This window comes from Mesoplodon mirus, assembly GCF_964341445.2.
Source record: "Mesoplodon mirus genome assembly, chromosome: 13".
In the NCBI taxonomy this organism is placed as follows: domain Eukaryota; kingdom Metazoa; phylum Chordata; class Mammalia; order Artiodactyla; family Ziphiidae; genus Mesoplodon; species Mesoplodon mirus.
In genome coordinates this window covers 71,179,791-71,194,618 of record NC_138989.1, presented here as the reverse complement: position 1 = coordinate 71,194,618, position 14,828 = coordinate 71,179,791, and the positions used below count along the sequence as shown (strand labels likewise).

Below are 14,828 nucleotides of genomic sequence, written 5' to 3'. Positions count from 1 at the left end.
CTCTCAGCTCAGTCTGTTAGGAGTTGGGGTGATTTATGTATGTCTGGCTTACCCGCTAGGGTATGAATGCTGGGAGGTCAGAGGCCTGTTTTTCCATCTTGAATTCCTCAGTGCACCTTGCAAAGTGTTTTTCATAGACACACTGCTCAATAAAGGTTGACTGAAGACCAAACTTCCTTCAGGAAAGGACAGGGAGATTGAGTTGGAGAGCTAAGTGGAGGGGCAGGAGCAGCTTTCTTTTTTTTTTTTTTTTTTTTTTTTTTGCGGTACGCGGGCCTCTCACTGTTGTGGCCTCTCGCGTTGAGAAGCACAGGCTCCGGACGCGCAGGCTCAGCGGCCATGGCTCACGGGCCCAGCCGCTCCGCGGCATGTGGGATCTTCCTGGACCGGGGCACGAACCCGTGTCCCCTGCATCGGCAGGCGGACTCTCAACCACTGCGCCACCAGGGAAGCCCCAGGAGCAGCTTTTGAAGGGTTTTTAAAAACCAGGGTAGGTATATTAAGCTCAGTAAGTTTTATTGCACTATTGAATAGGGGAAAGTTTCTCCTGCTGTTTTCCAAAAGTCCTTCTATTCTTCCTACATTATTTATTTTTTTTTAAACCTTTTATCTTTTTATCTACCTCCTTTGCTTCGGTGAGGGGTGGCTGTTGGGTTTTCAAATAGTATGCAGTTTGGGAAGAGAAGAAACAGAATGAGAAGGTGATTAGCTTTCTTTTCTCTCCTCTGTTATAATCCCAGAATATGCTTCACGAATACTTTTGCTAGCAGATGAAGCCCATCTACTCAAGCAGTGGTTTTAACCATTTTTGATGGTCACCTGGTACACACACACACACTATGCTGTGTATAGACAGCTGAAACAGACTTTTGTAAAACAACACTTACTCTTAATTCATGCAATGCATATTGATATTTTCTGTTATTCGGTTTCACTTCAAACAAACAAACAAAAAGTCGATCACAAACCACTAAATCAATTTCATGCCATTAAGGAGACCTGCAATTTGAAAATTGTGACACTAAGGTATACTCTATGTTATAATCGTTAAGTTACAATCATTGGATGAGCACTGTGCTAAGTGTTTTCGCTAATAATATTATATTTAATCTGTTCTAATAATTTTATGACAGATTGTTATACCCATTTTGTGGGGAGGAAACTGAATCTTGGGGCAAAACAAATTTCCTGGCGTTACACAGCTACTATATGGCAGAGCTGAGACTTAAACACAGGCGATGCCTCTGCTTACAGCTCAGTGACACGTGCCATGGCTTTATGCCACAGCCAATGGCAGAGAAAATTTGCACATATTGGATTTTTAATCCTGCAGTACACATAGAGGACAAGACCACCAGAGTGGAGACAAAATACTCTCAATGCGATAACTTCATTTCTTCTCTGGAACTCTATTCCTGCCCTATTATCCCAATCTATTAAGTCTCTCAAGAAATGACAAAACCCTTAAAATAGAACACTCAAACTATGAGAGAGAAACAGTTTTATGATTAGAAAAAGAAACCTTCCAGAAAGCTGGCACTAAATCTTTTGAGTCCTCTTTAAATTAACAAAACTCCATGAACACTAGAATGAAAGTTTTATTTTTTTTTACCTTTCCTTTTCCAACCCCCACAAACATCTAAAATAGGTAAAATACCAATCCTTGTCTGTTATGTGCCCAGCTACAATAAGGAAAGTTTATTATTTTAAACATTAATCTGTTGTCATACAACTTTATTTCCAAAGTTGCTTGATTTTCTGGGACATTTTTGGAGGAATAAGTCAGTTGCATAGACAATCACTCATGTGTCAAGCAGTGTGCTTGGTCACTAAGATACAAAGAGCTGCTCTTTAACTTTATAAAGGGAATATATACTGAAATAGAGAATATAACAAACCAAAAACTTCACAGCAGTGGGATCCATGCATAAATAGTTGTACAAGGTGTAGTGGAAAGACAACGGATTAAATCATAACTCTGGGAAAGCAGAGTTTTGATTTTACCTACTTTTAGATATTTTGGGGGTTTGGGAAAGGAAAGGGAAAAAATAAAACTGACAATCTTTCGATTTTAGCGTCCACAAAGTTTTGGGGATTTAAAGAAGACTCAAAAGATTTAGTGCCAGCCTTCTAGAAGGTTTCCTCCTAATCATAAAACTTTTTCTCTGTTACAGTTTGAGTGTTCTATTTTAAGGGTTTTGTCATTGTTTGAGAAACTTGCAAATTGGGAGAATAGGGCCGAAATAGCGTTCCAGAGAAGAAATGAAGATGTTTAGAATGCATTTTGTCTGTACCCTGGGGGTCTCATCCTCTCCCTTGCGTGCGTTGCAAGTTTAAAAGTTCACCATATGCAGACCTTGTCCTTACGCAGTTGGCCAAGACCCACAGCCATGGCACGTGTCGCTGAGCTGTAAGCAGAAGCATGGTCTACCTGTGTTTTAGTCTCAGCTCTGCCATATAATAGCTGTGTGACCTCAGGAAATTTGTTGTGCCCCAAGCCTCAATTTCCTCATCCCTAAAATGTTATAATAGTGAAGCGATACAATGACGGCACCTTTTGTTTTATTTGTAATAATGAAAAGGCTGTCCCCATGGTTTGGTAAATTAAGGCAATTATCCTTGCTATCTTTAGGGTCTAGGATTCAGATGATGAGGGGCTAGTGGTCTGTTGCACATCAAACTGAATATTCACCAGCAACATTTACCAACAATGAAATCAAGCTAAAAATGAAACCTTAAGAGAAACTGATTTGAAACTCTTCAGTATAGTGTGCTTCTTGAGCATAAAGACTGGTTCTTCATTCGCTTGTTTAACAAATAGCAATTCAACACTTAATACGTGTCAGGCACATATTAGGTGTGGGTACATAAGGGGAACAAGATTCCTGTAGTCCCTGCATACAGTGTCCAATGGGAGAGACAGGCAATACAGAAGTAAATATATGACCAAAAGGATCCCAACTGGGAAGGTTTCCACTAAGGACATGAAACTGATTTGGTGTCAGGGAATAAAAAGATGGGGTACTTACTTTAGACAGAATGGTTAGGAATGTCTCCAGGAGGAGGTAATGTTTAAACTGAGACTAGAAGGATGCCAAGGAGCCAGTGTGTGAACAGCCAAGGGAAAGAATCATGGGACCAGCCAATGCAAAGGCCCTGGGGTATGTGGGGCTGTTTGTGTATGATGAAGCTCTGGCCTTCTTTTACACACACTGACTGGATCCCTCCCCTTCTGTCCTGACAGCTGCTTTTCTGACTCACACTTGCAGTATGTTTGGGGCTCCAGTTCGGAGTCCTGGATGGTTGTACCCTTTTGATACATCAACCTAAAAAGATGCTGGGATAGCCCTCCCTTTTTCACATGTCTGCCTCAGGCTGTATCTCGCTCACTGTGACTTTGCTGTTCAATCAAGACTGCCCTTGACATTTACAACATTCTGCTTTCTTTGCCTCTGTTTTTGCCTCAGGTCCTGAAAGAATAGCTGCTGACATAAGGAAGACACTCAAAAATTATTTGCTGAATTTTTAGATGAATTTCATTATATCATCAGAGATCTGATTTTTTTTTTTGTTTGTGGTTTTGTCTGCTTATTTATTTTAACATGGGTAAGACTGGGGAGAGGAGCAAACTGGATGAATTGGAAGGAGAATGGCATGGCATTCCGAACTGGCACTCAGTTCCTGGAGGGCTACTTGCGGCTCTGTAACTCATTAGCAATGTGACCTTGGACGAGTCATCCCACTTGAGCCTTGACCTCTTCCACTAAAATGAAGGGTTTGGTCCAAGCACCCTTCAATGTCTGTTCTTTTCTATGACTCGCTGGGTTTCAGTATTTGCCATGCCTCTCACACTCCTATGAAAGACATGTTGTCTTTAGGCATCAACTCAGTTTATGCAATAATGATGCCTTACGTTTGACTGGAATTTGTTATTTGCAGGGCACTTTCATCTCCACTATTGCATTTGATTCTAACCAGTCATGTAATGTATTGAGGACAAGTTATCTTTTTTACGTCTGATGGGGTGTGAAACTTGCCCAAGGTTATAACATGCTAGAAAAGGGAATGACAATTGTATATACTGTCCTGCCTATGTGTGGTACAATAAATTGGGTAGCATCTCTGCCATGTGGGAGTGGAACAAATTGTTTACACCTTGAAAAGCAGACACTACTTTTTTTTTTTTTTTTTTTTAATGTTAAGGACTGTTTAGAAATGCTGAAATCCAAAGCTCTTTTTTTGTTTTCTAGCTAAACTCTTTTTCTTTTTTTTACATCCTGACTGGAGTATAATTGCTTTGCAATGGTGTGTTAGTTTCTGCTGTGTAACAAAGTGAATCAGCCATATGTATACATATATCCCCATATCCCCTCCCTCTTGCATCTCCCTCTAGTTAAACTCTCTAGGTGTAAGGATCAGAAAAGTACTCAGGTTAGCTCACTCAGGGAGGGGGAGCACTGCAGGAATCAGCTTTCTTACGGACAGGAGGCAAGGTAGTCCTCAAATAATTGGGAAAGTATCTCTAGACATTTCTTCCTAGGACTAAATTGTCTGCTTTTCTCCGAACTTCCAAGACCTTTCTTTCTTATTTGAAGAGCAGTTTCCTCTGCTTACTCATGGTTCTTGTTTCCTTATAACCATGGCTCTCACAAGGCTTGGCTTCCTGACACCAGCTCTGGCCAGCTGACTCCAACATGTCAGATCCATTCACTATAGACCACTGTCAATCTCTTCCTCTTTCAGCTCCTGTAGTCCAATCAGCTGGGGCTGGGTCAGGAAGGAGTCACGTGGCACCCACATCAAGTTCTACCTCTTTATCAGGATTTATGAACAGGTTCCTAGGGAAAGAATTCTGTAGATGATAGAGCACGCATCCTAAAACATAACTACTACATTTCCCTTTTTATCTGCGTTTCACAGGATTCTGTTGAGTCTTTTTTTTTTAAGGTGATGTCAATCTTCATAAGTATACCTGTTTTTTTCATGGTTCTCGCTTAGAGGCCATAGTTTATTATCTGATTGCTTTTTTTTTTTGCATTCATGCACATTTTTAATTAAATTCTCTCAATACCCCAGTAGGTGAATAAGATATCTTCCAGAGATGACGTTAACATGACATGCTCGAAGACATCTAGAAGCTGGGGGTAGAAGTGAACTAGGTCAGGAAAAAAAACAGAAACAATTCAAATTTGTCCCTTAGTTAAAGTTGGAAGGACGGTTGCATGGTTTTCTGTAGGGTGCAGTTAAAAAAAAAAAAAAGCACTAGCCAGCAACTAGGTGCATTTAGGTCCTAGGTCTGATCCTATCATTGATTTCTGCACAGATCAATTATTCCCCTTGAAATTCAGGGGAAGGGGGAGTCTTAAAATCTGGAAACTAGGAGGAATCTTATGGGGTTATCAAATCTGGTCTCTACCTTTTACAGTAAAAGACACTGACATGAGGCCTTAGGTCACAGAGCTGATTAGAGGTAGAGCCAGTAGAATATTTCTCCTAAACAAACGGTTGTGATCTTTTAATTACATCATTTCAGTTGAAAGGGTAGAGGCTTATTCTGAGAATCAGAGATAATGCTTGTGATAATGCAGCATAAAGTGGTGTCTAAATGTAAAATTTTATTTTAAGATGAGGACATGGAACGGGTATAGAAGACAGGAATCTGCACAGTGTGTGAACAGACAGGAAAACAACCTACAAATACCCTAATTCTTGTTCTCTAAAAACTTACCTATAGGGCTTCCCTGGTGTTGCAGTGGTTAAGAATCTGCCTGCCAATGCAGGGGACACAGGTTTGAGCCCTGGTCCAGGAAGATCCCACATGCCGCGGAGCAAGTAAGCCCATGCGCCACAACTACTGAGCCTTTGCTCTAGAGCCCACGAGCCACAACTACTGAGGCCCTCGCGCCTAGAGCCCGTGCTCCACAACAAGAGAAGCCACCACAATGAGAAGCCCGCGCACCGCAACAAAGAGTAGCCCCCGCTCAACACAACTAGAGAAAGCCCACGCGCAGCAACGAAGACCCAACGCTGCCAAAAATAAATAAATAAAATAAATAAACTTATTAAAGAAAAAACTTACCTGTAAACAAAAGATCATGAAAATTGATCTGAACTCTGTCACTGCCACAAAATGGCATCAGAAAATGGAGATGAGGATATTCCCGCTGCCAGATGGAATAGGAATGCGGTTGGATGTGGACTCTGATTGCAGACTGCCTGTCTTCCAAGGTGGGCTCTATCACTTAATAAAGTGTAATTGAAGCAGGTTTGTACCACTTACTGAAGGGCTCTGGGTCAAATAGTAACACGAACTCCATAGAGCCACTCTCAGGATTCAAACAACCAATACTTGAGAAATTCTTAGAACAGTCTTTGGCACATAGTAAACCCACTATGTAAGAGTTAACCTATCGTTATTATTACTTCCTTTTCTCCTGTGGGGGGGCTAAAAGCTATTCTTTCGGAGTAATCTTTATTTAAAATCCCATGGGCTAGATTAGACATATCAGTTGGTTTAGCGAGGAATTAGAGATGGAAAGGGAAGATTTCTTTCGGGGCAGCTCCGTCTTTATCTTTATCCCTTTAATTCTTAGGAAATTCATAAAGCGGGCGTTTGCTATTTGCATTTCACAGACCAGAAAACTGGCTAGAGAGGGTAGAACTTTCTGGGCCAGAACGAGATGTTGAATCAGTAGTGGGTCACGGCACAGAATCGATCTAAGCCTACATGGGAATAAACGAACGTCTTCTCCAAGTGTGGACTTCCTGGACTTAAGACAGTTCTCACTTTCCAGGGGCCAAGAAAAAGATGGATGCGAGTGGTTTAGGAGAGGACCCACATCCCTCTCCAGGCCCATGAGCTACACCTCGGCTCAGCGACCTCTCTCCACGCCGCCCGAGTCTCGCTAAGAGGGCCGGCTCCACACTACGGGAGAACCAGGCTCCGGCTTTCCGTCGGGGAGGCCTCCCTCTCCCGAGCCTCCCTCACGGACTCCGACTCCTCCGCGTAAGTCTTTGGAGTTTAATTCCTTAATTTATTTAGAAACTACACTTTTGAGTCAAAGAACAGAGAAGGGCAAGGGCCGGGAACAAGAAGCAACGCGCAGGAACACGGGGCCTGCGAAGGACCCCAGCCTCGAGAGCCCTTACAGCTCTGGCCCACGCGCGACACCCGCCCGAACCCCACCACCCGCCTCCTTTCCCGGAGGAGGCGTGGCCCGCACGCGCCGCCATCTTGGTAGCCTCTCTAGGCACTCTGTTTACTACTCTATGGTTGCCCGCTCCCGCCCCGCCCCTCCCCAGTCATTGTCTGGAGGAGCAGCCACGGCCGCAGCGCCTTCTCTTTATAAGTCTGCAGTGCCCGGATGTGAATGGATTACAATGTATCTTTCAGGGAAACCTATTATTATCAATGTGACTCCACGGGGGAGTCAATGGTGATGATCAGGAGGAGGAGGAGGATGATGATGAGACACCTCTAAACTTGGAACAAGTTTAAGGCTTTATAAGAGGAGAAGAAAAAAAAAAACCACCAACAAGATTTGTTTGAGGAAAAATTATAACTATCCTGTGTTGATGTTTTTTTTTATAAACAATAAGAAAAAGTTGTTGGATTTTTTTTTTAATGATTTCTTTTTTGGGGGAGGGAATTTTGTTGCAGTTTTATGGTGGAATATGCAAAAACCAGAGCCAGGTGCATAATCTTGTATTCTGTGGATATCCCTGGAGCAGAACTGAGTACCAGTTAAAATACTTTTTTGGGGGATACACATGTGAGATACTAAGTACTTGCAGAAGATTTTTGTCTCTCTTTTTAAAGTCACTTTCCTTGGAATATTGTGAGCATATTTGTGGCCATTTAAGGTAACGTTACAATTTGCTGTCAGAGTAAACTGTTTGTAATTGAATTTAATATTTTAAATGTCGATCCCAGTGTTTTATTAAAACAAAAGAAACAACCTATTAAATAATCGCCAATGGGAAAAAGTGTGTGCATGCATTTTGTGTATGTACTTGCACATCTAGCAATAACAGGGTTTATAGAATGTGTATTTTAACACACGTTAAAATAGCGTATGTTGCATATACTGGATAAAGTACGCTTGCTATTACAAAACGATAGAATTATGCAGCTTAATTTTTATCCTAAAAAGTGATGTGAAAAAGTATGTTTTAAGAGCATGCAGGGCCTGTAATGGTAAATGTTGAATTAAAAACTTAAAGTGCTGGCGAACGGGGACTTAGCGTGCCTAGGAACTCAAGTGTAAAAACAAAACAACATCCACCCTCAAAAATTGCCTTTTTTGTTGTTGTTGTTGTTGTTGAAGTTTGCAGCTATACTATTCTGTGACTTAAAAGGGAGGGGAAAAAAACGTATGTAATTTAGGTTTCGCCCCCAACGCAGAACTACCGACATGAAAATCTCCCCAGCAAAATGTGGCTTGGTTTATATCTGGAAAAGAAAAATATTGTTCCTCTTGGCAAAGTCTTTTTGCATCACGTGTATTTGCAGCCTAGTATAAACTTGCTTTGCCGTGTGTGGATGTGTGAGTGAGAGGGAACGAGAGTCAGAGAAAGAAAGGAGGGGATGTAAACTCGAATAAATTTCAAAGTGCCTCCGATGGATGAAACGGGCAAAAACTGAACTGTTCAGGCTTCAGATTGTAACTGACGTTCTGAGGGAAAATGAGGTGCTCGATGAAATTTCGTTTGTATTTTTTTTCTTTTTTGCGCGGCGGGGGAGGTGTTGAGATTTTTTTTTTATCCGGGGGGGGTGCATCCCAGCCAGCCCGACCCGAGCGAGCCGCGTCTCCCCGCCGGAGGCCCCCCACCCATTTCTTTGCTGAACTTGCAATTCCGTGCGCCTCTGCGTGTTTCCCCCTCCCCCCCTTCCCTCGTCCCCTCCCCTCCCCGGAGAAGAGAGTTGGTGTTAAGAGTCAGGGATCTTGGCTGTGTGTCTGCGGATCTGTAGTGGCGGCGGCGGCGGCGGCGGCGGCGGCGGGGAAGGAGCGGGCGCGGGCGCAGGCGGAGGAGGTAGAGGCGGTGGTTAGACATGAACGCCGCCTCGGCGCCGGCGGTGCACGGAGAGCCCCTTCTCGCGCGCGGGCGGTAGGTACCGGCGCCAGCGGGGCTCGGCGGGGCTGGTGCGCCGGGCGGCGTGGGGCTCGGGCTCGGCGGCCCCGCACGCGGCTCCGCGCCTCCCGTGCCGCGGGCTCCCGGCTCCCGGCGCTCCCCCTGGAGACACCCCTTCCTCTCCCGCGCCTCTTCCCTCCCCCTCGTCCCTACCCCCCCTCGGCCCCCCCTCCCCGGCAGTGCCACTTGGAGAGACCGATGACTTTGCCAAGGCCCTGACTTTAATTTTTACAACCCTTTCTTTCACAAATTAGGGTGCTGGACCATTACGGGACCCGACCCTCCACTCCGCTTCCCTCCCCCCCGCCCCGCTTTCGTCGACCCTGTCACCCCTCCCCCTTTGGACGTGTTTTCACTCCAGAGACGCTCATCTTTAATTTCTTTATAGCTACTTTGAAACGCAGAGGGGAGTGGTGTGTGTGTGAGCGTGTGTGTGAGCGTGTGTGCGTGTGTGTGAGTGTGTGGGGGGGGGTGGGGGGAAAGTTGAGACCGGATCGTTGTGAGTAGTTTCTCTTTTCTCTGGGATCCATTCATTTCTCGCTCTACCTCCTGTTGCATAAAATGATGCGCTGAAGAGCGGCTTTTTTTTTTTTTTCCTTCCCGGATTTGGTTTTATAGTGGATGTTACCAGTTTTGATCGTCTCTTTGGAAATACAATATCAATAGCAGTTTTTTTATTTTTTTTTGTTTTTTTGTTTTTGCTATTGCTGCCTATTCCTTCTTAAAAAAAAAAGAAACAACAAAAAACAACTCTCCTGTCCCTCCCTCCTTTCTACCTTATTCCCATCCGCCCTCACATCCCTACCCCACAACCCCCCCAGTCTCCAAAAATCCGATTGTGTTTTCTCCAAGGATTGGGACTGGATTTTCTGATTGCGGTTATTTCCATGTTTCTAGGTTTGTGTGATTTTGCTAAAATGCATCACCAACAGCGAATGGCTGCCTTAGGGACGGACAAAGAGCTGAGTGATTTACTGGATTTCAGTGCGGTAAGAAAGAACGGTGGAAACTAACAACAGCTGTGAAACAAAACAAAATAAAACAAAAAACCCAAACACTTTGAGCTAGAAACCAGTAATAATCTAAAGGACAGGAATACTTTTTAATTGGCTGAGTCCTTGGTAAACATGAAGGTCTTTTTGATAAGTTTTTAACTACAATTTTTGGATGTGATGGACGATTCAGGCTTTTTTTTTCAGTCTTAATTACTTGCTTTTGAATTCCCTGCCCACCGAACCCCCCAAATAATGGAGTCTCACTCCAATGGAAGGGAAAAACAGACACCCCTAAAACTGTAAACCACCCCTAAACTTGGCCTTATCTGAACACTGAGAGTACTGATACTTTGTGCACTACTCATTTTATTTATTTTTTCTGAAAATGGAAGAGAGAAAATAGGAGACCCCAGTTGTCTCAAAGTTTTAAACGGATGATGCTTTGGATTAGTAGGACCTGTAGTCCTCCTAATTACATCTTTTCCTGGGATTCTGAAAACTCGTGTGCATATGCTGAGCATACATTCTTTAGAACCCTTTAGACGGTCTTTGTAAATCTCGGGGTCGTGAGATCAGCACAAAGCAGAACTTACACACTTGTGGAGTTTTACGACGGAACTTGGTCCTTCTCCATCCCTTTGCTTCCCTTCCCCATACCAAGTCCCTAACATGTCAGGGGAATTAATTCATTTTTAATGCCAGATGAGTTTGGTGTAAGATGCATTTGCAAAGCAAAATAAAAAGAATCCACAAAACACACAAATAAAATCCAAACCGCCTTCTAAGTGGGGCTCTTTCATGTTGCTGCTGCCGCTGCCTCTGCCGCTATTGCTGCTGCTGCTGCTTCTCTTCTAGACCTTTTGGAGAAATGGCTTTCGGAAGTTTTGCCAGGAAACGTAGCCCTAGGCAGCTTTGTAGCCCCCTTTCTGCTTGCTGCACTTTCTCCATTCGTTCCTTTGCTTTTTGCAGGCTCTGACTCAGGGAAGGTGCGCATTATCCACTAGATACGTCGAAGAAGAGGGAAACCAATTAGGGTCGAAATAAATGCTGGAGAGAGAGAGAGTGAAAGAGAGAGAGAGTGAGAGAGAGAGAGAGAGAGAGAGAGAGAGAGAAACAGAGAAAGAGAGGGAGAGAGAGTCTTGCTTCAAATTGCTCTCATGTTAGAGACGAAATGAGAATTTAGTGCAGGTGGCACTTTTATTTTTATTTGGGTTCACATATGACAGGCAAATCCTATACGGGATGGAAATGGACATTGCCACGTTTATGGCCAAGGTTTTCAATATAAAACAAGCAACTTTCTTCTCCTTTGTAAAACTAGTGTTTTCTAGAGAGCTTGCTGCCCTCCAAACTGAATCTTGTTCACATTATGGGGACTCTGTTGGTTTAAAACGTAGTCCTGCCTAGTTCTGGCGATCTAATGAACCTGAGGAAAAAGAAAACAGTGGTAAAGGTTGGGGCGGGGGGAGAGTGATTGGTAATGTTGTGCCTGTTTTAGTTTTAAGTTGGATGGTGATGTATTTTACTAAAATGAGCGCTTAGCGTAAACTGTATATTATAGAGTGAGAGTATGAAAGATCTTTGATGAACTCTGAAAGCACAAATGTCTTCTTTTCAACAGTAATATTTCTTTGTTTCTTTTAGATGTTTTCACCTCCTGTGAGCAGTGGGAAAAATGGACCAACTTCTTTGGCGAGTGGACATTTTACTGGCTCAAGTATGTAAATTCTTTTCTTAGTGTGTAGTTAAATGTTCTTGGCTGTTTATTCACTCATGGTATATTTTTGGCTCTGTTGAAGTGTTCTGAAAAAGTCATTGAAATTTTAGCCTGTAATGATATGGTTATTTCATTATCCATTAGTAGTATAACTTAGGCAAAAACATTATCTTTTGCAAAATTAAAAGTAGGTTTTTAAAAAAAAAATCAAGGAAACTGTCTCAGAATTCATCACTTACTTTAAAAGCAGTTTTCTGATACAGTTGTAATCAAACACATGAAGATAAGGCAGTGTTAACATGGGGGAATAAATTAATGTTTCCTTATTTGAAAATAGAGGGAAAAATCTAACTTTCATGAAAAGGGCAAATCCCTTGTAAATAATATCAATTTTATTGGGTACTATGTATAATTAACCCTTTTAAAGAAATGAGCACTTAATTTTGCAGATGAATGCTGCGTAGTAAACCATAGCTGTAAATAGAGGGACTCTTGCTAATCTGAGAGCTAAATATGAATTCATTTATATTTAAAATATCCTTCTTGGTGCTTTAGCTTTTTTTTTTTTTTTTTAAGAATTTACTTGTGCAATGAATTTGTCTATATTTAAAGTTGCAAATTTGGAAGGACTTTTACATTTTATAAATGAAAGGTCTTTGGCTGATGCTTTAAAAAGACGTTAGCGCTATTCACAAAGGAATCTGTGTGTGCAGTGATTATCTGGTATCTAAGGAGAAGTTTTAATAGGGGACTCTCTGAAGGTCTCTTATTAAAAGTGAAAACTGAAAATATGCTATTCATTTAAAATGTATTTTTTTTGTCTAGTGAATTTCATATCAGAAGGAGGCATACATTGCTGTCCTTTAGGTTCAAGGCTTAAATCCATTTATGCTTGTTAAACAGCTGTAGTATTTTAGGAGTTCTGGCAGTGGTACATAACAGGACATTAGACAGAGTCCTGTTCTTAAGTCAGACTGGTAAATGTTGACATCGTTTAGCTGTGAGATACCAGTGGAATTGTCTGTTAGCTATTGAAGATAATTTCACATCTCTTAATATTCATTTGGTGTTGTAGCAGTGAAAGAAATCTGTTCATCTTTGTGATTTGTATAATTGGTATTTTTTTAAATAAAATTAATGGCATTTAAAAGTTGCTCATTTCCAAATAAGTTACTTCTCCTTTTGCTGGCCCCCATAAGTCGAAGGGATTTTTTTTTATCTCTATAACTTGATTTGTGAAATATGAGATGCCTCCTACAGTTATATTTTATCTTATTTTGGGGGGTCCACTTTGATTAAAAGGGCTACTGACCATATGTTTGTGTTTTACTGTCCTGGACCCTGTTATAATTTTCATTTGGGACTTAAAATTTTTTTGTTGTTGTATTTGTATTGTATCTTCCAAATTTCTGTATCGTGTTCTCTGTACAACTTTGAAGGAAAGATGAGTACAAGTATCTCTTGTAGGCAGATTAATTTTTCATGTTAGACAGTATCAAAACAGTTGCTAACTTTATCTCTGACAGTAACTTTCTTCATGATTTTCCTTAAGAAAATGTGTATTCAGTTGAAATCTGAAAGTAGATTATGTCAGAAAGGCTCAGAGATAGACTGCTTTCAGAGTCAGTGCAAAAATACTCTTTTGTACTTTGTAAAAATTGACACATTTGGAATAATTAAGTATATCAGCTTAGGTATAGTTTAATAAAGTAAGGTGATTTAGAAGCATGAAATTGTGTTACATTTAAAAAGATAACTGTGCATCTGGTCCCTTTTCTATGTTCACATTTAAATGAAGTCCTTGCTATGATGTTTAAGTGTTTACAGAGTGTAGGCTGAATAAGTATGAATATGTATTAATGCATTTTGGTAAATGGTCATATACTGAAACTTACACAATTCTTAAGACAGTATATCTGTGTACGTAAACCTAGACAGAGACTTCATCCTTAGTGAGACGTGTTGTGATATTTCCAATGAATATGCTGTGATTATTTTTAAGGTGTTAAACTTTAAGTGACGTCGTACCAGAGGTGTAGTTTTCAGGCCCAAATGTTTACTTGTAAAGGTAAAAAGTGTAGTGCTGATTTTGTTCTCGCTGCTGGATTGAAAATGCAGGGTATTCATCCAATGCAATATGATGGGGACTATAATATACACGGTACAGATTGGAGTGTTGATTTTTCTCATCTGTCCAAGACACAGTTAAGTGGCTTTGTTTCCACTCAGTAACAAAGATACGTCCCTTTTAAAGCATAACAAATTAAAAAAAACAATGAGGAAAACTGCATTTTGCTCCTGGATGGATGAACTAGGAAACTTTGGACTGAGAAATAATTTTCTAAATGTACATCAGGTTAATATCCATTGTCCCAAGGGTGCTCAGATGTCACTTCCATGGGTAGCTTTGAAACTTGGGTCCAGAGAAAAAAGATCCAAAGTATAAGTGAACTGTTCATATTGGAAAAACCAGCTCTGTTTTTTCAAAGTGAGGCATGGTAGTGTTTCATGCTTAAAGTTCTCAGTAGCTGTGGATTCCATTCATATAGGACGCTCCTTCGTGATTTGCAATGTGAGAATTAAAAAAAGTGTGGCCATATTGCCTTTAATCTTTCATTTCACAAACATGGTTTTTCCTACCACCTTAAGAAATGGTGAGGCTGCTAGGGAGAATGGAATGTAACCTGAGCTACAGCCTGACATTCCCAGGGAGCATTTTTCACATGAAAGGCTTTTGTCAACCCAGGAAAGGACCAGCAGTTTTTGTTTGATGTTTGCAGGTGTTCAGCAGAGAGCACTAAAACAATTCAGCCATGATAGTTCAGAGCTTGGATGACCTTAACGGGGAGAATTGGTGGGCCCTGGAATTATTTTTAAGAAATATTTGAAACCTATATGGTGACTTATATAAAGGGATTTCAGATCCATTATATCATTGATCTTAAAACTAGCTAAAAGCACCCACATGCCTGGATGATTGGAAA

At 41.5% G+C, this 14,828-nt stretch overlaps 1 protein-coding gene across 11 annotated transcripts in view; it reads left to right on the top strand.

Annotated features, from left to right (window-relative positions):
* The first annotated feature begins 7,356 nt into the window (after nt 1-7,356).
* TCF4 (transcription factor 4) overlaps nt 7,357-14,828 on the top strand; it is a 366,728-nt gene continuing 359,256 nt past the window's right edge. For 7 of the 11 annotated variants that reach the window (XM_082640206.1, XM_082640219.1, XM_082640216.1 and 4 more), the window contains exons 1-3: nt 9,017-9,108; nt 10,030-10,121; nt 11,772-11,844. In XM_082640206.1, coding sequence (XP_082496332.1) covers nt 10,050-10,121; nt 11,772-11,844 — 145 coding nt within the window. In that variant the 5' untranslated portion in view covers nt 9,017-9,108; nt 10,030-10,049. Of the gene's footprint in view, nt 7,864-8,979; nt 9,109-10,029; nt 10,122-11,296; nt 11,316-11,771; nt 11,845-14,828 lie in introns of those variants that run through there. The other 4 variants (XM_082640215.1, XM_082640221.1, XM_082640207.1 and 1 more) reach the window with 4 other exon arrangements.